At 38.3% G+C, this 23,780-nt stretch overlaps 2 protein-coding genes across 3 annotated transcripts in view; both read right to left on the bottom strand.

Moving 5' to 3' along the window:
• The window catches only part of dennd5a (DENN/MADD domain containing 5A), a 32,588-nt gene extending 16,971 nt beyond the window's left edge, over nucleotides 1-15,617 (bottom strand). Inside the window, exons 1-4 of one of the 2 annotated variants that reach the window (XM_044135529.1) lie at nucleotides 15,330-15,575; nucleotides 5,662-5,733; nucleotides 4,722-4,831; nucleotides 3,553-4,231 (exon numbers count right to left, since the gene is read on the bottom strand). In XM_044135529.1, the coding sequence (XP_043991464.1) occupies nucleotides 3,553-4,231; nucleotides 4,722-4,831; nucleotides 5,662-5,733; nucleotides 15,330-15,429 (961 nt within the window). In that variant the 5' untranslated portion in view covers nucleotides 15,430-15,575. Of the gene's footprint in view, nucleotides 1-3,552; nucleotides 4,232-4,721; nucleotides 4,832-5,661; nucleotides 5,734-15,329 lie in introns of both variants that reach the window. The other variant, XM_044135530.1, reaches the window with a different exon arrangement.
• Nucleotides 15,618-16,536: 919 nt separating this feature from the next.
• Nucleotides 16,537-22,970, bottom strand: tmem41b (transmembrane protein 41B). The gene is made up of 7 exons (XM_044139379.1): nucleotides 22,697-22,970; nucleotides 21,410-21,527; nucleotides 19,836-19,964; nucleotides 19,525-19,618; nucleotides 18,694-18,798; nucleotides 18,266-18,404; nucleotides 16,537-18,175 (listed from the first exon to the last, which is right to left on the bottom strand). Exons 1-7 carry the CDS (start codon nucleotides 22,794-22,796, stop codon nucleotides 18,006-18,008), a joined length of 855 nt encoding a protein of 284 aa, XP_043995314.1. The 5' UTR covers nucleotides 22,797-22,970; the 3' UTR covers nucleotides 16,537-18,005.
• Nucleotides 22,971-23,780: the final 810 nt, after the last annotated feature.

The following is a 23,780-nucleotide window of genomic DNA, read 5'->3' as shown; positions in this document are numbered from 1 at the left end:
ATAAGTAAAAGTTTCTACTATTCATTATTAGTGAAAACTAAATGTTCCAGATTGTTAACAAGCTAAGCACAAGTTCTGGTTTTTTCTTCCTGTCAGGGGTGTGTGCCCTTTGCCCCCCGGGGAACAGACACACCGAAGCGTGACACAGCTGCAGCCAGCTGACCTGCTGGCTAACTTTAAATTCCTTCACTGTGACTTCACATTGCAACACTCCTCCCAGCTCAGGGCTTCACACCTAAGTCAACGGCCATGCGAGCAAATATGCGCGCAGTCCTCATCTGCATTCCTGCTCGATCCCAGCCGACACCTCCTGTGCATTCAACGTCCGCGCTGCCTCTCCTCTTATGGTGCCAGAATAAATGCCATGGCCACATTTGGCTGTGAGCTGCTCCATAAGTGAGGAACACTCATCCCTTCAAGCACGCCGTCTTTCCCAGGATAGGGACAAGAATACTAACATCAGCCAACCCCTTTTAAAGTAGGCCATCAGAACAAGAAACTACTTAAAAAGCTGCATGACTCGAATACTTCCCAGCTGACCCAAATGAGGGCTGATAAAAGTTTGCTGCTAACTATTTACTCACTCAGTGCAGATGTGACAGGAAACACTGTCAAGCACCAAATGGATTAGTTTCCACACCTCAGCTTCCTTAACAGCAGAAATGGAGCAACTTGATGTTTTTGGTTTTTTTAATCTTTTCCTAATTGGGCAAAAAAAAAAAAGAATTAGACAGCTAAGGTGATTTACTCAGGCCTTCAGAAACACAGCACAATTCTGTCTGATCAGTCTATTGCTCTTCAGACATGTCAGGAGAAATTAACATCAGAGATACAGGGACTCGTATGGAGCTAAATGGCTTCTGTTCTGGAAACCGGAAAATTATGATGACCCCGTTCCCTAACTATCATGCAGATGACCAAAAAGAAAACAGGAGCCTGTATGCTTAGGAAAAATCCAGATATGCAGACAAAAGAACATCTGTAGTCATTTTCATCGCTGTGGCTCAAATGAGCGTAGATGTGCACGTTAAACATCCCTGGTCGGGTCAGATCTTCTCTGTCAAGCCGCTCTCCCCTAATCTATCCTGTCACTTTCAGCTGCACGAATCGCATACAGGCAGAAAATATCCAGGAATAGAAACAAATGGAGGCCTGACCGTTGCTCCTTACCCACACAATGAGCTTCTCAGAAAACAGGACAAGGTTTGCCCCCCCATCATACAAAAAAACAACAAAAAAACTAAGGTGTTTGTTATTTTTACTCTTGATCAGGCTTCTGATGTGTAGCTCTAGTTCCAACACACAACAGCTTCTGATTGTTTCTGCATTTGCAGAACATCTCTGTCCTCAGAGTAATTATTCAAGCGCGTAGCCAATTTTCTTCTTGCCGGAAGATCCCCAGGCCGCAACGCGGCTCAACACCCTTCACATGTTCTGCAGTGATGAGCCTCACGGGGGTGAGGAGAGGTATGATGTCACTCCCGACCAATAATAATCATCCTGCATCATCACCATCCTCCCCCGGCTCTGGGTTGCCTGGCAACACGACAGCTTTCCCCCTTTAAAAGCTTCTCCCTCCCGGCCCCCGCCGTTTTGTAAATCACTCGCTTCCCTCTCTCGCAACTGTAATGGATCCAGTCGCAACACCAGAGCCAGCATCCCTTAGCGACCCACTAATTTCTCTAAAGTTTCTTTAATAAACATGCAGCCTCTGTTCATGAGGCAGCGCAAGAGTTAAACTGTTGGTAAATAAGTGTGGACTGGGATCAGCTCTCCGTGATTCCAAGGACTAAGTGTTCCTCATAAAATTATTACAAATAGAAATCCGATTCCTGCACTGCTCTGTACAAATTCAAAAGCAAACATAAATGCATAAAAATAAATTGCACCATTACAACACAAGTCTCAAGATGAATGCAGTACTTTAAAAAAAAAAAAAAAAATTGCGAACATTTTGTTGATGCAGACTTTCTAAGCTCGTCATGGATGAGTAAGATTGCTTGACATGGTTAATACTGTGAAAGAAGAGCATGCAAAGCATTCCACCAGCCGTAGAAACTGACACCTGCACTCTGACAGTTAAAGGTTTCTCTAAAGTCTCCCCCAGGCTTTCTTTAACATAATTTTGCTTCCTTTCCAGGTGAAAAAGTGTAAGAAAGACTTCCTTAAAGAAACATCTCCAAAGTGATTTACAGTCCCCATTTTTCCTACTCCTTCATCAAAATCAGCTTGTGCACATTTTATTGGAATTGAATGGAGGGCATTAAGTGAACACTCTGCTGCATGTCTCCTTGTCTTCGTTGCTCGTTATCCACACAACGAGCTTCACAGAGAAAACAATACAAGGTTTTTCCCATAATACAAAAAGCCCACCCCAAGAAACGAAGGTGTTTGTTAATTTTTATTCTTGATCAGGCGTATGATGTGTAGATCTACTTCCAACAGCCTCTGATTGTTTCTGCAATTTGGAAAGCATCTCTCTCTTCAGGATAATTATTCAAGCACGTAGCCAATTTTCTTCTCGCTGGAAGATCCCCAGTGCTGCAACTCGGATGTGTGGGTAACAAGCAATGGTTGTGCACATCTGGAGACTAAACTTTGACCCCTTCTTCTTCGTAAACCAGCTTATGATCATTCAGATCTGGCAGACTAGAGCTGCCTGGACAGAGTAATAGGAGGCCCAGATGGTGATCAAGAGAAGCATGTAAAGGATGTATTATACCAGAATGGAAACGGTTATGGGGATGAACTGCCAATATGACATTTGTGTTTATTATGCATTTTTGCTTATTTATTTATGGCTATTGTCCTGTTTGGTTGTGCTGTTCTTATTGTTGTACTGCAGTTTTGCCCGCTTCCTAGACACATTTCTCCTACAGGAGACTAATAAATTATATTATCTTAAATTGGCTGAGATGTGCCTGTGAGCATCTATTCTCATCTTCCCATCAATTCTCAATTGAATTTCAGTCTGGACTTTGACTAGGCCAGTACAATACTTTAATTTCCTTGGATCCAAACTACTCCACTGAACCTCTGGCTGATCGACCTTTTTGTATTGATAGGTGGCATACTCTTCCCATTTTCAGAAGGTGTATTGAACACAGAGGATGAAGTTCAAAGATTCCAATATTTTATTTTTTTTAGAATACAACTTCAAAGATTTTTTTGTTATTTGTCATTAAAAATTGCTCTGTTTCATACAAACTGAATCAAGATATTTAAGTTTCTAGTTGCTGTGTGAAAAAGTTCCAAGGGTGTGAATACTTTTGGGAGGCCAACTACACACGGATAAAAGTGGATCCATCAGCCCCAGAGACCTCAAGACTAACAGCAAACTTACAAAACCTGATAAATCTTCATTCATAACTTTTTCTTCCCCATTTCCAGATCAAGAAATGTTTTAGTTTTGCTAAAACATCCTGAAGTATATTTCAGGATATTAGCATATTAACAAGTTTAATGTTGATTGCAGTCATACCTACTGCAATCTCGCACGACTGTTTAAAAGATGTATGAAAGAGCTGAATGAAACAGGAGAGTGAGACTCACGCTGTGAGTAGAGGAGGATCTGCAGCTCAAGCAGGGCGCAGGTGAACAGCTGTAGAACGTTCTCCACCCCGAGCAGATTGAACATTTCACTGATGGCAAAGTCAAAGAGCGGGAGCTCAGATGTGCTGGGCCTCTGGCACACAACGGGACCGTAGACGCCCGAGAACTTCAGCGAACGCCCCGACGGCGGGAGGGGCACCTCGTACAGGATGTTGTAGATGTAGCTCTCCAGTGGCAGAGGCGGAGGTTGGGGGGACGTGACGGCCTGGTGAAGCTGCTCCAGCACCTTCCTGCAGGCCTGGGCGAAAGCCATGGGCGTGATCAGGCAGATGCACTTGGACACGTACAGCGTGTCGCGGCTGATGTCGTACGAGTTGAAGCGCTGTAGACGGGAGATGGCCGGAGCGGCGTGGAGAACAGGGCGGGGCTGCAGGAGGCGCTGGTCCTCCAGTCCGAGCGGGGTTGTTGGGGTGTGCAAGATGTCGTACTGCTCTGCGTTGTGCATGTGGTAAAGAGTCTGCATTGCACTGCATATCTGCTTGCTGGTCACCTCCTCGAAGAAAGTGAGGGCGAAGCCGTAGGTCCGCGAGCCGTCCTCTCTGGTGATGATGAACGAGTGGAACTGCGGCTCTCTGGAGTCAACCTGCGTCCTGAAGGACAGACCCTTCGGCATGCAGAGCTGGGGGAGGAGGTGCAGAAAGGAAATCAGAGATAATCTTGAGGGAAATACTACTAAACCTCAGCAACACTGCAAAAAAAACACAAAATCCTACCAAGTATTTTGGTCTAGTTTCTAGTGGAAATACATTGGTACACTTGAAATACGACAAAATTAACTTACAAGTAACTTTTCAGCAAGATACAGGAGCTTGTTTTTAGTGTGTAATTCTTCAATACTGACCTAAAAAAAATAGTACTAGTTCCACTGGCACATTATTTCACTTACAACATGGGAAAAACAATCTGCCAAAAGAACTAGTACTTTATCAAAATGAAGGAATTATTAACCTAAAACAAACTCTTATCCTTTCTAAAAGTAACTTGTAAATCAGCTTTGTCTTATTTCAAGTGTATTTGCACTAGAATAAATCTTACCAAAATGACTTTGGTAAGAGTTTGTTTTTACTGTGAACAATCATTGAATGTTTGTCAAACACAAATAATCATACCATGCCAACTGCATCCTGGTCGAATGGATTCCACTCAACATTGTCAGGATAATGTGCTAGGACTTTGGATTTAAAAGTTCTCCGCAAAGGACTCTGCTCAAAATTCTCACCTGGAAGTCAAAACAACAGACAGAAATGCAAAAAAAAAAAACAACAAAAAAAAAAAAAAACAGACAAGTATGCAATTAGTTAGTTGGTTTATCACATGCAGACACTGGGGAAAAAAAGCTGCAGTTTACTCAGAAGCAAGCTTAAAGTGCCAGGCGCATCACCAAGGGAAAGAGAAAAAAAGAAATAAAATCAGTACGTTTCTCTTTAGAGGAAGTTTGTATTGCATCATGTAAAGCTGCCATCTGCATCCTGTGCCCGAAAAAGTAAACAAATTAGCAGCTGCATCTTGTGAAAAGTGAAACTTTGCGGATCTAAATGCTTCACGACAGCTTTAATGGCAGTACAGAGGGACACAGAGTAAATCAGTCAGAGAAGCACAAGTTGAGTTGATTTAGACCCAGAGTAAAGCAGAAGTGATGCACACACCAATGCAGCACTGAAAAGTCATTCAGAGTGTAGGGGGGGGGGGGGCAGGAGGGGGAGAGTACACATTGACCAAGCGATGCCAGTGCAGGCGACACTGGATGTGTGTGCGAGATACAGAAGCGGTGATTGTCAGACATCAGCTCCTTGTTCAGCTGCTACTGGAGGAGAGGAGGGACACGAAACCAGGGGGGAGAGAAATTAGGGGTGCACAAAACAGGAAGGGCAAAAATCCATCCCAGATTCTGGGGGTTTTCAAAAAAAAAAAAAGAAAAAAAATAGGAGGGGATGCAGAAGGGGGAGAGGTGGGTAATAAGGTGCATCAGGTTGAAGTTTAAAGGGGGTCAAAGCTAAGCTCTGGTCGGGAGCGGGGAAAAAAAGCAGTGTGTGTGGTGGAAACGGTTACCTTCGTTTGAACTCGCCAATTTTCCTCTGGCCCCATCTCTGAATTTAGTATCCTCTATATACTGGCATAAAGCTACACAACAAATAAAAAAAAAAATATATGATAATTACAAGCCTGGTTCTTGCCGGGTAGCGCATCACTTCTCAGTTTGTGCACACACATTCTCACAACTCTACTTTTAGCGCTTCACTCTACGGAGAAAAATAAAAAAAGCACAAAATACACACGGAGAACAACATCCGCCAGCGTCAGGTGGGAATGCCGAGTCAAGCCAGCTGCCGGGGTTATGATATGAACCCGGCTCCTCCTAATGATCCAGTGTGAACACACTGCAGCAGCATGGACAAATGTTCTCAACTCAAACACAGAGGAACAGAACCAGTTGTAGTAGCAGCTTGGAGTGTGATTATAGAGAAAAATCTTCTGAGCTAAATGTAAACCCGAGTGAAATAAACTGCTTACAAGTTGGGAGTAAATGACAGATTCTCATATTTACCCAACTATGGAATAAGATCAAGCAACTAAGCACACTAAATGACACATACAACACGTTCTACTTCATGTTTAAGAGGGTTTATGAAATTGAGCATAAATGTGCATCTCAGTAAATTTGATCATCAAAAAATGTACTTGTTTTAGTAATCAAAATGTGAAGTTTATGTAGATATAGTCAGCGCAGAGTGACATATTTAGAGAGTTCCAGCTAATGAAAACACAAAATTCATTTTCACGAAACATTACCTGATGTAAGACCATTTTAAAAAATGAATGGAAAAAAAACAGTGAGTGTTGCATTAAAGGGTACTGACGGAAGGAGAAAGAATGAAACCAAAAAATTATAATAAAAATAAAATATAAAAAACAGATATTAGCTATTGAGTTAACAGCAGCATAGAATTATGAAGTCAGGTCCATTCATCATTCATAATGACGTTTCATTGGGCAGGAGATTAGCCTGACGTAAACCCTGCAGGACATTGAAGAAAGAACACCAGACCAAACAATGCAGTTGAGCTGAAGACGATTATCAAAGAAATTTGGGTTTTCTTAATTCCTCAGCAGAGTAACAGGCCGATCACCTCCATAACGCGCAGCATTGATGAAGTAACTCATGTAAAAGGAGCCCCAATCTACTACTGAAAAAAAAAAAACATACTGCACAGTGTCACATCTTCTTATAACAGATTTTCAAGTGGTCTGATGTTATATTCTAGTTTACAGAGAAATTACAGACACTACTTTATAGCAGAGCATCTTCAGTCAGAGGCTTCATCAGAAGCCCTGGAGTAAAGTCTGCAACATTAGACACGTCCTGCCCACAGCTTTCAGCATCAGCAACAACTCTTAAGGAACCCTGGACGAGATACAACATAACATTTTTCTTAAAGATATTCTTATTCAGTGGGATGAACCTGTGTGTATCCATGTTCCTAAATACCAACACAAAATCCCAAAGTATTTATCAAAGTATTAATTCTAACATTTCATACAAATATTTCCGACTGAGTCAACTCTGCAGAATGCGGATGTCGTCAGCAGGCGGTCATGGGTTGAATAATGATGAGCGACTGCACTTACATCTCAGCCCCGGGGCTATGTTAGATTATCTAACATTTCACATAAAGCGAACCCTTTGTACTCTTTGCAAGTGGCCAGGCGGTGCTGTTTACAGTCCCTCTGATGCATCACATTTGCTAAGAAGTAATGAAAAATCTCTGCCGGCACAAAAGCACTTTCATGCAGCACGTAAAGTACAAAAATGTGAGACGAGGAACACATGCTGTCCAAGCATTTCTGGCTCCCCTACGTCAGTACTGAAGTAAAGCTGTTCTTCAGCTATAATGTTGCCAATGAGAAACGAGGCCTTTTCCACGAGACAAAGGAAATCATTTTTTATTACATTTTTTAAAATGATGGCTTTCACAAAGCCAAGAAATTATCAATGTCCTCATGTCTGGGGAGATGATCCTCCTCTGTTGCATGCTGATTAGAAATAACTTTAGAATAATAGATTTATTTGGTCGATTTTTATGGCGTCTTACGACAAATGTGGGCGACATTTGACCCAAGCTGTATCAATTTCACAAACGCAGCCTTCATCTTTAAATGATCCGATTAAAATACTGTCAGTGACCGCCAACTGACCTTTATATTGGGGTCTTTGGTACTGTTGAAGATATGCTAGTGACCGACTGAAAATCTTAAAGAGTTTGGTTTAATCTGTTCGATGCCTTCATATTCAAACAGCCCACACAGTCGAAAGTAGGCCAGACACTCAACCCAGGCTACATCAGGAAGCAGACAGCTGGATTACTAAGACTGAAAACATCAGAAAAAAAAAAAAGAAATTGTCTCCAGTTAATATTCTACTGTTTATACAACTGTAGAATATTCTAATCTACTGATAGCATACTGAAATTTTCAAATATTTAATAGAAATGTGTGGAAACATAATCCAGACGGCGCCACAAAAAACCTACATTCTCTATATGTTTGGAGTGAACTATTTAAATCCTGTGAAGATGAAGTGCAACTACGCAAGAGTTTTTCTCTGATAATCATTTTGAGGTCAGTGAGGGGTTTGTTTCCTCGCCAAAGGACACTGACACGTGGCCGAGCAAGAGCTCAAACTGACAATCGTTCAAATGGCTTTAAAACTAACCCAAAGCGCCTCAGAGGGGAATACACAAAAAGGCTGAACTTTGCACTCAAAAAGCAAAGTTTACTGATTGTGAAACATGGGGAGGCCTTTATCGGAGTCCACATCAGCAGCAAAACAGAGGAAGTCGATACAAAACATTCCTATCTACCTTGTCAGATTTTTAAAAAAAATCCTTAAAGATGTTCTCGAAGGTCCAAGTCAATTTGAGAATATGAAAAAATAAAAAACAAAACTTGAGGTAAAACATGATTCTAGAGTACGTTATGGTCGCTCTATCTGATTACATAAGGAAGAATGGTCTGTAAAAACAGGATATGTGGTCTAACGTTCACAATCTCTTTTGTACAAGAGGTAAAAAAACAACAACCCAAAAACGTACAAATTACTAAAGAGATATACTAAACATTAAAATTGAATATTTTGCTTGTCGATATAAGAACGGAGAAATTAAACCCATCAATGTGAAAGTTTACAGATAAAAACAATCTTATTAAAATGATCCAATCCTGAAGTCGTTTGTACTAAATAAAATTGCCTACAGCAGCAAAATCTGCTCACTACTGAACTCATTTAGTTATAGTATACATTTGTTTGATTGTTATTGGAGCCACTGTTTGTGTTTCTTGAGGAAAAATGAAAAAGAAAAAAAAAAACTAATGTTTGAACCATTTGTCTTAATTCTGGTAGAATCTAGATTAATTTTAAGTAAAGAAACTAATCAGTAGATCTAGCCTTTTCCATTGAATGTCAAATTATTTTTAATTTTTTGTTAATTTTTTTTTGTACATTTTTAAGCTCATCAAGTCTTAGGATTACCACAAAAACTATAACATATGGCATCTCCATACCTCACAGTCAATCAAACGCCATCTGCCACACCAAGAAAAGACCCCAATATGACATGAACTTCTAATTACTCCAATAAAGCTCACATAATTCCTTGCTTTGCCATTTATTCAAAAGATCTTTGATGCCATGAGAACGTAAATGGATATTGGTGGGAGTAGTAAAGCAGCAGTGATCAGATGAGGAGCCAGAGACCACCCACAGTTCTACAGTCCTTCTGTGCTCCGACATGCTTATGCCTACAGTAGAGAGGATCACCAGAAAAGGGATGGACCTCAACCCAACTTCCTGCAGAACAGAATGAAATACATGCCAACATTTAGAGAAAAAAAAATAAATCAATAGCCGAAGCTCTGAGCATCAGATAATCTTCTTCTTCAGTTCGCAACCTTCACACTTCAATCCCAACACAGAAACTAAACATGAAACGGCTCTAAATTTGTCTCTGATGATAAGTGATGGCTTGTTGTTTTTGCTGACATGTTCACAGGTCTATTGTACCATTTTAAAGATCTCATCTGCTTTTGGTGGAAAAATGGAAAAATACTTGCAAAATGTGTTGCTTTTGTCCCGTTGTTGGTAAAAAAAAAAAAAAAAAAAAAGAGTTGATCATTGCCATAGTAACAAATATCAAGATTTTAATTTTTGCAGTAGATGCTGTACGTTGCAAATAAAGGCAAACTATATTGTGGTGCTAAATTTAGGCTACATCATCTAGCCCTTATCAAAACATTTGAAAAATGTTCTCCCACTGCAGGAAAACCATTTCAACATCCCATCAACCAGCACTACAAGAGGCTGGCAAACGTTGTCCGTCACATTCTACATTCTCGATGAATGACAAGCCGAGAAGTCCACGTCATCCACTTCAACACTTCAAGTTTAAAAGTGAAATTTCACTCAAAAGGGGGAAAAAAAAGTGTCAAAGATGTGAAGATAACATAAGTAAGAAACCAACATTTTGGGGAACTGCTTCTCAAAAGTACGCCTGAGATCCTGCATCTTATTGCATTAAACTAATAAGGCACACAACTGCAAACTGCCATCATACTTGATCTAAAATAATAAATAAAAAACATAAAATACCTACAATTTATTTCTAGGTAGATTGTTGAAATCCCCAAACTGCTTATCAAGCTCCTGAGGAAAAATTATCAATGAAACTGAGCAAGCTTCCTAGCTGAACCATTCGTCCTCATTTGTTTGCAGAGAAGGGTTGAAGAGAGGCAGCCCAGAAAATTTAAAAGGATATTTAGCATCTGAATAAAGAGAGCCTGTCCACAGAGTTTACTCATGTCCCTCAGTTCCTGCTGTTTCCAGTGTCGCTGAGAGGCCGCAGGGTCATACATATGCAAATCAAGTCCCAAGTGTGCTGCCAAACACAGCGCTGAAAGAAATTTTTTGAATCCAATTCTTTGTTGTGTTTTTCTTTTCTCCACTGTACATGAGTTAATACTTCACATCATATTAAGAATAAATCACACAAAGAGTTTCATTTAATTCCCTGGAGAAAACCCAACAGGAAGAGAAAGAGGTTGCTTATTTCATTCACAGTATCAACCAGCAGTTTGTTTCAGCCGAGTTAGCAGCCTAAACTCAGTTAAGTTGTTCAATGTGAACTTTAGGAATAACAGAACGACAAAGCAGTGGTCCTCAAATGTTTGGATTTAAACAATTTTAAAATGCAGAATGACAAAGAGACCAGAGTCTTCGTTAATAGACTGAAATGTATGCTATCCATCCAAAAAAAAACAACAAAAAAAAAACAAAGAGGAATGATAAGATTCCCTGTTTCTGCATCAAAAAATATTTCTTCAGTCAAACATGATCAGACCCATCTGGTCGAAGCATTTCTAGAAATCTGGTCAAAGTTCTTAGTTTTGAAACACGTACTGAGTAACAGAATAAAACTGTCGGATTTTACAGTATTTTACCCGTTGACCACATATCAGAGCCAATCAGGGAAAAAATTAATGGCCAATTCTCATCTTTGGCTGATTGACTGGTTCATCTCTAATCATGACCGAAACAACTCAGGGTTGTGGACTTAACCTTTCATAAGCAACCAGCTACAGAAATTCCCTTTTTTGCATTTCTACCCGCCTGACTCAGGCAACCATATTAGAGATAACAGAAAAACAACAGCATTTATGAACATCCTGAGTTTTTTTTTTTTTTTTCATGTGCATTCTGAAAAATTGCATGCAACTCTTGTTAAAGAAAATCTAATCCATTGCAGCTAGCAAACTGAAACCTGAAGCCATGAAATCTGCTTGTAACGCCATTTATTTATTCCTGACTAGGCAAAAATGAGAACTTCTAGGAACGACATACCTACAACAAACGTTTACCTGCAGCCCGTGACAATGGAATTTCCACACCATTTCCTTTCTTCAAGTCATAACTGAAACAGTTGATAAGGGCAAGCCCCTAACTTCTTTCTACAGTAAACAGCAGCAAAGGGCTGTAAGTAGAACGTCAGCGATGTTTGACCTCAAAGCTCCAGGCTGCGCGTCTGAGCAAGGTTTCGGTGGGTTGCATTTTCTTTCTCTGCACAGAGACTTAAAAGAAGTGTTATCACACACCTGGGGAAAACATGCACTTCCTGTGCAATGAAGTCAACTTTTTTTTTTTTTTTTTTAAAAGGTGATTTTTAAAAGCATGATAAAAATCATACAGTGACAGCAAGGTTCATTTTTGGGAACCTGTAAAAATTATTCTGTACACGTCTGTTCATGCTGCCATCTACTTTGATTATTAAAAAAAACAAGTCATTGTATCTTCATTCTTTAGTGAAGATACATTCTGAAAAACAGGAATCCCAATACAGTATTTCTTCTGCCCACACATATTTCATAGATTTTTTTTTTTGTGTGTTACAACCACAAAGCTTATCGTTTTTGCTTAATGGAAAAAAAACATTAGATTTGTCTTTAACTGTGTTGAATACATAATGAATTATAACGAACATTAAATGTAAAGCCAACTTAAGATGAACTTCAAAACTGATCAGTGGTCAGAAAACAAAATAACCTTGTGTCTGCTTAAAATTGTGTATAGTATAGTTGTCAACATAATATGTAAAAAAAAAACAAAAAAAAAAAACAACTTTTAAAAAGATTCTATTTTTTATTAAATATTGATGCAAAAATCAATATTTGGTACAGAATGCTGCACAGCAGCCCTGCAGACACACAGACACTCCCTTCCCTCACTTCCAAGAGCTCACCTGAACAATCATAAATAAGAATCAAAACAGCACCGCCGTGCTGGGAATTGACAATTGGTTAGCATATTTTCATCTATAGTGCAATTCAACTCCCATAGCATGGCAAGCACATCTGGAGAAGAACCTCTGTGGCCCTCTTCAGTCAACAAAGCAAACATTTTGACTCAAAGGATATTGTTTATAAGTCAGGAAAGTCAAAAAAGTTGAAGGAATAATGGTGCTAACTTTGCTAGCACCATTATTCCAGTGAAGCGTCTTAAATACAGAAGCTCCGTCGTTCAAGATGTATGTGAGAAGCTAAGTAAAGCTCTTGCATGTCCTGAACTAAAGTAGTACAGCCACCCGGTATAACACTTTCTATTTACATTTTGACAACTTACTGATAGCCCCACTGCAATGTTAAAATGACAATGTGTCAACAACGCTGAGCAGAAACCAGTCAGAACTCAGGGCGATCTGACTTTTTATGAATCTAGCTTACTCAAGTTGAGCATGAAAAAAAAAAAAAAGAAAAAGGTGCAAAAACGACCAGAAACTAAACATGTCTGCTGCTAAATACTTTGTGAATTTCCCAGTAGGGTTAATAAAGTATATTCATTCATTCATTTGTACAAACTGGATTTTTCTACACTGTAAACATGTTTTGCATGGGCCACATATAGGTTTATTTCATAACAAAAAAGGTATTTCCAATTAACTGCTTAACTGAATTCAACATACATACTTTTATGAAGGGTGTGTTTAATGTATTGCTTTACAGGTAAGTAACACTTACCTGTAAAGTGTTACAGGTAAGTGGCACCCATTTTTTTCTAAATGGGTGCCAAATTGCCTTCTATTCATTGGTCTTACCCCAATAAAGATAGCGTCAATATCTTTAGACTGTTTTTAGTCGTATGCTTCTGAGGGCGTTTTCAAGAAAGACCTCTGTCCTTTCAAAAAAGGTTTCTGTGGTATTGAAAATTGCATGGGGCATTTTTCTTAGTATCACCATCAAATATGAAATTGTACTATGAGGGTAACCATAGTGCCTGATTACAAAAAGGAGACTGCATGCTCTTAAGTTTTATTTCATCCTATAAACTCAGCTAATTTGTCCTTAAATCTGTAAACAGGAATTTGAGAAAGGAAGTAAAAAGGAGAAGCACATTACCCTTAAACAACTAAAGCGATTTTTGGTGCGGTTATCACTTTAAGGAGGAAAGAAGTTCCTTTCAGCTACAGCAGCCTCACAGACCTTTCACTGCCTGTCAAGTCACAATAAATCACACTTGCATGAGATAGAAACAAGATAGGAAAATTTCACAAATTCTAATTGGTTTCTGTTTTCAGACAGCAAAATATTCAAAGTTGGCCAATTAAACAAGACTGAAAGTAATGGGATAGTAGCACCAGTTGTTACCCATTTTAAGTTGAAAAGAGTCGCTTTCACAAACCAGAACAAGAAGTTTCAGTATTAATAAGCATAATGGGACATTTGAATGCAAATATAATCTTAAAGATATAATCTGAGGTCAGTAGACCGGTGTTTAGTTCTTAAGCATTCAGGGTTTCCCCATAAAGTACTGTTAACACTGGCATTAGTATGGAAAACCCTGACATTAGCACTAATAAGCCTGGTACATCTTACAACGCTGAATGTCATAAAACAGCAAAAACACTTAAAGGAAATTAACAGACCTAAAAACTTCCCAAAGCAGACTTTATTAACTAAGGCACAAATTCTAAAGTGCTGTATTTAAATTTGATTAGACTTTTTATGTCAAAGGTATCGTTGAATTCAAAAGGTTTAGTTAAATTTGTTGCTGCACACGAGCACAGTTGTTGTCTAAAGTACTGACATTGCTTTCATTGTCAACAGGCAATAAAAAGGTCTTTTCTCAGTTTGTGTTTTGATTTCGGAGGCAATCGGTCCTGCATGTCAGTTGAGCTGAGATCTGGTGATTTAATACCACATGCCGGCCCTGACATCATCGTCCTGGTCATCACACACCAACGTGCCAATCACTTGTACTCGGTGTTGGCCACTCAGTCACACTTCATCGTTGCATTTAATCTAATCACTTGCCATGGCAGCAAAGTGTCTCCCCTACAGCATAACAAATACCATCAAATCTTCTTCACAGTGGGAGGCTGGGGTGAAGATTTTCCCCTGAAAGTCTCAATTACTTGTATCCTATCACTTCAGATCCCAAGCCATATGCTGGAGAGGTCTCTTTCAATCACAATACTTTTGCTGAGGAAAAAAAACAACAAAAGGGCCCCATCAGGGGGGAAAAACAGATGTGTGACGGACTATTGTGCTAAGATTAGGCATTTAGGCTATTTATGTCATTGTTTTTGAATAGAAGGGTGTGCCTTTTTAAAAGGTTACAAGTACAGTGTGTCTCTGGTGGATGCTGGTATTGTGTAGGGAACATCTGACAGTCTGAATTATATCATGTGTGCATGACTATTTTCATGTATTCTTTCTACATAATTGTAACAGGCAGTGTTACAACTGTTTATTAACTGTTAAATATACGTACTCCGCTCTAAAGTGCATTTAAAGCTGAGTGTTTTTCACTTTAAATGTTTATTACAGCACACCCCAACACGGACAGAGAGGAGGTTAAAGACAACCACTGAATTAAAATGAGATAAAGAGGAATAACCAGTCAGTAATCCCGGCGATCCTAATCGAGCGTTACAAACAAACAGGCGGAGGAAAGGTAAACTAGGCCCAGCCTTATTATACTCGATCCGCTTTCACCTCAACAGCCGACATTACATCTTAAAAACACACAAATAAACAAGAGTGAGTACAAGAGAAAACAAAGAGCCCCAAAAGGAAAAAAAATTTTTTTTTTGAAACACATGTTTAACAATCTAGTTTTCCTTATTTCGCCCAGCATCAACACGACATTTTATCCCAACGGCTAATAGGCTTACCGGACAGTTCGTCGGGTTCCAGCCCGCTTTCGGTGTCGAGTCCGCAGATCACAAAATAATCTGCGAACCGGGAGGAACAGGAGCTGAAACCGGTGGTCATTTTGAGACTGGTCCGGTGATGCCCTCAAACCTGAAACACCGAGCATATTAAAGTAACTCGGAGAAGTGATTTCTCCTGGCCATTACGTGCGAGACGCTACTGCGAGGCTCGAAAATCTGCACTCATATTTAGCTGCTGAACCCGCAGTAGGCACAGCCGATCCGCATACATCCGCTCACGCCTCCTTCAAAATAAAACACCCTTCAAATTAAAAGCTCCAAGGAACCAATTCCAATGCGCTTTATTGGGCTCTTAAAATTGTCACAAGCTTTAAAATTAAAATTGAATTAGATTTCTAACATTAGCTTCTAAATTAACGAACAAACTGAATTTACATGAGTAATTGTCTCAAATAAATTTTCTTCTAAGTAAAGATTAAATATCTAAGGTTAACCTAAGTATCTTAGTAAACGTACATGCATTTGAAATAAATTTGAAACCTAAATACATGTAGGAACTTGTGAATATTAAAGAAATAATATTTCTGGGAAATGCTTGGGTAACGTTTGAATTGATATTCATGACCATCAATTCAAACGTTTTGAATGGATCTGTTAGATCATATGTCTAGCAGTGGTAACATTTCCAGTTTTCAGAACACGTCAACAGAGGTCCCCAATTACTATTGAGTTTATAAGCACTCATCATTTCAAACAAATAAAGGCTGCAGAGTATATTTTTGCTATGTTGGATGTCAGGATGTCAGAATCAAAGAGTTGCTGATATACAGATCGGCATTCTTATTGTAGTTATTAAAGTGTAAAGTTATTTAGTCGTTTTCTAAAATATCTAGACATAGGACCAAATTATTTCTGCTACGCCGGAGGGGCACTGATCTGTACATTTTCGTAATATCAATTTAAAAAACCCGAAACTGTCTGTTACCAAAATTTGAGGAATCTAAAATCCCTCCCAAAAGCTCTGCCAGTGAACTTGAATTTAAAAGAATGGCCTGAATAACCAATCATCACCACTTGGTGGCACTCTTCACACTGATTGTGTGAAATCTCTTGCTCTATTTAAAGGTTTTTATTTGTTTCTTTGCTTGGTTTTTCAAATTTGAAGTAAAGCAAACAATAATTGAGATGTGAAAGAGAAACATTGTCATTCAAGAGAACTTGATGTTTTATGAACACAAAGAATGCAACAAACTAACCCATCCATTAAAACCCCATACTTGAGAAATTCAACATCAAACATCTACAAAACAAGAAACATGCTCTTTTTTTTTACAGACAACATTTTAATTGCAAAGTAAAAACATTCTAATTGGTGAATTAAAAAAAAAAGCTTAGTCTGGACAGAAAGAAACTATCCGTTTGTTACAGAAACAGAAGGACTTCACTACTCAGCACAGAATAATACTGCAATTTAAATAAATGAAAAAGCGGATGACAAAAATTATCTTCTTTTTTAGGAATAAAATACCATTAAGAACAAATAAATATTCAGTCTGAGGCTGGTAATGGGACCGGCCTCACTGTCACTGTAATAGCAATCAAAATGTAACTGGGTTATTTTTTGGGGGTTGGGGGGAGAATCAGAATTTGGGAGAAATATGAAGTTTGAAGTTTTTGACTGTATAGGAAATTGAAATAAGATTGCATTCATCATGATTTATTGATTTTCCTCACCAAATGCTTAAGTTCCATTTTCAAAGTCAACAGTTAAGCGTACAAATACAGGCCTCTTAATAGCATAAACCACCTCTCATTAATATTTACTTTGAATAAGTTGAAGATAACAGAAGAGTATCAATCCCTGGAAATCTTCTCAGGAAATTAAACATTAACCTTGAGCATGTTTGGGGGAAAAAAGCAAAGTCCTTTTTTAGGCTGCATATATTAACATAAAGGTTAAAAAGGGAAAAGTGTGGCAGTGAATCCAGGCACAATTTTAGTTAGAGCATCCATTTTTTATCCCTAAAGACTAAGCATTCCAAAAATAAAATCAAAACAGAACAGTGTCACATTATTGCTGTGGTGGTACAGACAATTGACATAAAACCAGACAAATGTTAAAATAAATATTAATAGAATTAAAGACTTGACTATTTGGAAGGTGTTATTCAGCTAGAGATAGGCAACCATTGCTCTGGTGACTCTAAAGGTGGATGTTCACTACAGTTTCAATAAGATACTAATGGCACTGCTGCAGAGAGAATAACTACCTGTACACTGCAGCAAGACCATGAAAGCATCCTACCAATAGCACCTGTACTTGTCTGGAAAGAATCAAAAATAAGCAGTGCCTTAAATAAAAACAAATAAATCTAATTTCTTATTTACAAACTGTGCCAGAATCAGCAACTTGAGTCACAGAAAATAATTCTGCACAGAAGTAGTCTACACGTTGCTGAGCATGAGCAAAAAACAACAAAAAACCCCCCGAAATCCACCACCACAGCATGCATTTTGTGGTCAGTGCTTTTTATGACTTCTCCACAAACAGGTCGCCGGCAGCTGTGCACGACACTGACGCAAAAGCAGCTACAGTGCGACGGCTGAGGTCCTGAGCCGAGCAAAGGGAACCATAGGGTCAGTCGGCGAAGGAGCTGCTGAGGTGTTCAAAGAGTTCTACTCAAGTTTCTGCTGCAGCTTTTTCTGGAAGCAGACGGGCAAGATGGAGAGAACGGCGAGGATGCCGAGCACGGCCAGGGAGTTCCAGGACACGGCCTCGCCGGCTGTGGTGAGCTTGTACAGCGTTGTTCCAGCGTTGATTGCTACGAAGGACGGCGGCGCCACTCCTGTCAAGCAGCCGGGGTAAACACAAGCGAGTCAGGAACAACCGATCTCACCAAAAAGGAAAATTAAATAGAAAGCACAAAGGATGTTACCAAGGAAGGTTCCGACAAAGAACACCCCCAAAGGCACATTGATGACCGGAGATGTGATGTTAATGAACCAGTTTGGAAGAAAGGGGGTTATCCTCAGGAAGATGATGTAATTGATTAAATGATCTCTATGTTTGTCAACCTGCCAACAAGTAAAGAAAAAAAGAGAAACTTATTCCTACCTCGGTAAAACATTACCACAAAAATGTAATTTTTCAAAACATTCATAGTACAATCAGCATAAAGAAAAAAAAACACAACAGTTTCACTATATTTGTCTAGAGCTATGACTGCTTGATTCATAGACTAGTCATTAATTCAAAAAAATACAAAATTTTAATTTCAGTTTAACTTTGTTTTGGTTTTTTTTTAAGTTTGTTTCCATGTCTTCACAATTCCGCTAAAAGCACAATATTATTAGGAATTATTACCTGCTGGGACCATTTTTGTGCTCTCTCTGTGAGGTATTTGTAGACCACCGGTCGGCCCACCAGATATGACAACATATAGCAGAAGGAAGCCCCAAGTCCAGAACACTGCCAGAAGAATAGAAAAATGACAACACATTAAAACATAAAAGGGAAAGAGGCCACATAGAATGAGTTAAAAATCATAAACTGAAAAACAACCTTAAATGAATAAATAAACAGCAGATTAGAATACTGTCTCATCTCCAACCAGCAGCTGTATACTTAGCTTACTTAACATCAAGCAGCAGTCGTGCAGTTATTTAGAAACCACACCAAGAAGTTCCAAAGATGACGCTGAGGGTTTTGGGTTTTCACGCTCTAACCACAACCCTCGCTTCTATGAACACATTTATGAATTATTTTTTGCAAAACAGTTTTCACACAGATCCTTAGAATATAGAAAACTGAAAGCGTTGCAAGCCGGGCAGAGAAAACAATAAAACCAGTAGTGACACATTCATGTGCTGAACTAAGTCAGAAACTTTGTAATAATAATAATAATTGAATAAGTTTAAGGAAGACTATATAGAAGCAACAAAGTTTAATCTTACTAGCTATACTATATAATTAAAATTTAAGCCATGTTAATAAGTCTTTCTGAAAATGTATTTTGGTTGGGAAAAAAACTGCATGCTCCGATGGATTTTTATGTTCAATTAATACTTTGTGGAAATACAATAAAGTAATAAAGTCAAAACACTGATCATGCTGGATGTGCATATTCTTGCATAAATGTATTTGTCACTATGCAGGGGTTGTTTCAAATTAATTTTCCACAGTTTTTCTACTCACCAAGCAGACTAAGAAAAGAGCCAAAGGGAAAGGGTAAAGGTAGCCAGACAGGATGCTGAGGAAGATTGATCCAGGGATAGCAAACGTCTGGAGGCTGACTCAAGTGTTAAGGTGAACAACTGTACAAACACACTGAAACACTTTCTAGACAGTGAAAAGCAGTAGTAGAGGGGGGGGGGGGGAATCAGAGAACAGGCATGCCTAACATTATTACACCAAGTTCAAAACAAAATTAATGATTAAATGCCAAAAAAACAAACTAAAATTCATTAGTCAAAAAGGTTTTTTGTTTTTTTTCTATTTAAGGATACAAAATATATGTTGCAAAATATGCCACCAACACTTGGGTGTAGTAGGTGTCCTTATATTTGGACAACACTGTTCCTAAAGCTTTGGCATCATCCATGTCTTTAGGGATCTTGATTTTTTCCATTTCATCACTGTATAAAAAAAAAAGACAATTGCAATTCAGAAAAAAAAACCCCATCTAATTCTAATAATGTATTATCATAAACAACTGAGTCCTTCCTTTAGCACTGCGAAACACTCTAAACATGACATGTTTTAAACACTCGATAGTTTTGAGGTAAAAGTAAAAGGTGAGGAAGTATGACTAAATTAAAGTATGATGCAGCTATATGTAGCAGAGAGAAAAGTGTGTATGAGTGTGTATTTTACCCAAAATAATAATAATAGTATGTATTTATTATGAGATTTTGAATTGATGCATATGTTTAGAACCGCCTAGTGGTGTGATGAGTAACTGCATGCAACGGGTTACTCTCACGGCTTCCCCCACCAGAATTCTTTGGAATGCTGGTGAAGGTAGGTGCGAGTGAAGCAGCTCTTCATTACATTTTTTTTTTTTTTTTTACCTAGGGTCATATTTTTCTAATTCAACAATTAACAAAATACTTGTAAGAACATTTAACATCTACAAATATAATTTATAAAGTTTTCTCGTGGTTGGGCTGGAAAAATATGACCCTATGAGAGGGAGCTGCGCCTGTTGGCGTTTGTGGCTGACCACTCAGTCACAACACCTACTGTGTCTTTTATTTTTCAGCTGTGGGGACACTTGCATGCAGTCAGAAGTCACATTGTGAAGAGCGTTTCATTCTGTATCATCCTACATGGGTTCAAAGTATAATTTTACTGTTTTGTGGTGTTGGATGATATTTTTGGAATAAGAATGTTTTGTTTACTGTTTTTAAAAACTATACGATCACATCTAAAAAGAAAAAAAAGAAAAATTCTGAGGAATGCTGGTGGAGCTGTGGGGCCACTTGCATGCAGTCAGAAGTCACATTGTGAAGAGTGTTTCATTCTGTGTCATACTAGAAGGTGACAAACAACCAAGCGAGGAGAGTTGCATATAGTTTTTAATTTACCTGTAATAAGTCATCAGTTCTATAGCTCATGTTTGGACAGATGTTCTGCAGTTGGAGTCCATTTCTTGCTTTTATCATAAACATTTCTCTCCTTCAGTTTAAATATCAGTATAAAGCCTTTATCTATGTTTAACAAAAGAGCTGACAAGTTCATTTTAATTTTAAGTTTTGCTTATTAATTCCCCAGTGTAAACAAAGTCTGATCATGTTATTAGTAAAATTTTATATTAAAATCTGAAGCTCTTTTAAAACTTATTTACAAAATCCACAGGTGATCAGAAAAAAAAAGGACTGAGCATTTCAATCAAGAGACTATTTCTGTGTCAGTGAAAGCAAACCTCTCAACTAGAATTAACTGATTGCATTCAAAAGTAAAGCATTAAAGCAATAGAGTATTATTATTATTAATAGTGACTCACACTAAAGGTACGTCTGATGCTCCCACCCCCCACACACAACCCGTTTAAAATTTCCTAAACCAAACAGCAACTTACTCTTGAAGTTCTGGGAAATTCCTGTAGACCAAGTACATGACTGAGGCAGAGCAGGCAAATATTGATGCCAGAATTAGCAGAGACATGCGTGTTGAGCCTCCTATACTTTGTTGAGCCTCTGTGAGAAAAGAAAATGATAGTTACTGTAAAAACCAGATAATCCAGCTCCACTGGAGTTTTGAGTCATTTGTTTATGTCTTTAGGATCACTTGTTGAGGTCCCTAAGGGAACTCTGGTTTTCATGTGAGACAGAATCCTGCTACTGCTGTCTCAGCTCATTTAAGCTTCATTGTTCATATTTCTTTAAAATGCCAGGAAATTTTATTTTTTTAAAAAGTGACAGTTTGTCAGGACCACAAGCTATTGCAATGCAATTGTTGCTTATAGTGATATCCCAGTTGCAATTGACCCACATCCTTTGACACTATTCTGGTGTTCTCAACATCAAATTGCTGCAATCATGTTCTTAGAGTTGTAGTATCTGATCCAGTTAATGTCAAAATAGTCTGCAGAATAAAGACAATGAGAGTCATAAATACAACAGATGTGTAAAAGACATGAATGCATGGCAGTGAGGGTATCATGACCCGACAAGCAGTGCAACTCTAGCACCTGTTGCAATTTTAATACTGCTTAGCTTTAGACCATTACAACTTGATATAATGTACAGGTCTAAATAAAATGACCTATAATTTACATCTTCACTCAATTCACGTAAACAAATGTTTTCGGCCTCCAAAACAAATTTGGTGGCTTTACATGACTTCGTGTAAAGCCTCAGTAATGTCTAAAATTGTAACCAAGAATCGGAGAACTAACTCCAGTGATGAACATAGTTTCTTTGATTAGTTTCCGGTTTGTTTTCATGACAAATGTGTGTAGATTTCCCAAGACTAAATTAGAGTTAACTGCCCGTAAAGATCAACGATGGTCCAACGAACATCTTAAACTATTTATCTAATCATAGGAGGTAAAACCTAATTATGTCGTATGATTTTAATGTTATAGTTACAGCTGCCCCGGGTTGCTATTTTGAAAATACAAAAGTAACGCTCGCTGTTTAACTGTTACTATATTTGACGATATCATGCTAACCATCGAAGTCATCGCCCGAGGGTAATTTTTCACTAGCTCGTTGTGGCTAATTTTAGCTCCTGCTCTTCAATACTGACCGTTGTTCGTGTAAATAAAAAGCTGAAGCCCAGTTTGTGGCCTAATTTATATTGCCGATATATATTCATTCCCCTTTCCTCTCAGGTCAACAGTTAGCCTCTTTAGGGAACTTACCTTTCAGAAGCTGAGAGTCTCTGTCGCCAGACTTCTCTTCCGTCTGCGCCGATGAGGACAAATTGTCCGGGTCTCGTACATCTCTCCGCTTTTTGGCCATTTTTTATTTACAGTTATTACGAAGGTAGGTGCTCAATATATGGATGGGTGAATCAGCAGCAACCCCGGCACAGGAACACCGGGTGACAGTCTGATGACACGTTAGACAGAGTGACCTTTTACCTCCACACGTCGAGCTGCAAACCCCAAACTACCCACAGTAGCGCCCCCTTCAGGAATATAGCTGTACTTATAGCATAAATAAGTTAATCATGTTTAAACGTCCTCTGAAAATCGAAAACTTTCAAAAATCAAAGGATATAACAGTTAATTACGGGGATTTAATTTGAATATTTGTGGTTAGATAGGAAGAAAAGATCCAAAATTTGTTTTCATTTTGTCCCACTTTTAGTCTATTTTACATGTTTGACAACAGAGATTTGTGTATCTGAAAAGTAAAAATAACTTGTACCTGAATCCAAATACATGACTTCATGTAATTGCAATATAAATATTTTTATTGACAGTAAGAGATTGTACTAAGTATTAAAAGCAAAAGCACCAAAAATTTAATTTTGCCTTACTGTGCAGGGTCTTATGTGTCGATTATTTTCCACAGTGTGAATATGCCTGCTCCCACTTACCCTAACTTGCTGCTGTGACATCTGAATTTCTTCATTGACAATAAAGGATATTTTTATTCTATTCTTTTATATTCTATGTATTTTGGTGAGATTGTACTACAGCAATAACAGATACCTTTTTTTAAAGGTTTTTACAAATCCTACCATATCACAGATTCCAAAAAAATCTAGCACGTACTCCAGTAATATATTAGAATTATTGCAAATTATGTTTTTTTTTATTATTAAAGTTTTTTATTATTTTAGAGCACACATCTATACAACCTCTCCCAACCCCCAATATTGCAAATTATGTTATTATTTAACTTGACATCTAGAAAATACTCCAGGAGGTTCCCCACATAAACCAAAGAGACATCCAATAAAAGGTTTTAGTGATGACAAATAAGTCATTCAACTTA

Source organism: Gambusia affinis, linkage group LG02 (assembly GCF_019740435.1).
Source record: "Gambusia affinis linkage group LG02, SWU_Gaff_1.0, whole genome shotgun sequence".
Classification (NCBI taxonomy): domain Eukaryota; kingdom Metazoa; phylum Chordata; class Actinopteri; order Cyprinodontiformes; family Poeciliidae; genus Gambusia; species Gambusia affinis.
This window is presented reverse-complemented; position numbering and strand designations above follow the sequence as displayed.

What these genes read in the sequence shown, in the direction of transcription:
- tmem41b (XM_044139379.1), bottom strand. Translation starts at nt 22,796, where the DNA reads ATGGCCAAAAAGCGGAGAGATGTACGAGACCCGGACAATTTGTCCTCA. An exon ending in CACAAAAATGGTCCCAGCAG is followed by an intron (nt 18,405 to 18,693) that starts GTAATAATTCCT and finishes ACTTGTTGGCAG; the next exon opens with GTTGACAAACATAGAGATCA. An exon ending in CTTTGTCGGAACCTTCCTTG is followed by an intron (nt 18,176 to 18,265) that starts GTAACATCCTTT and finishes GCTGCTTGACAG; the next exon opens with GAGTGGCGCCGCCGTCCTTC.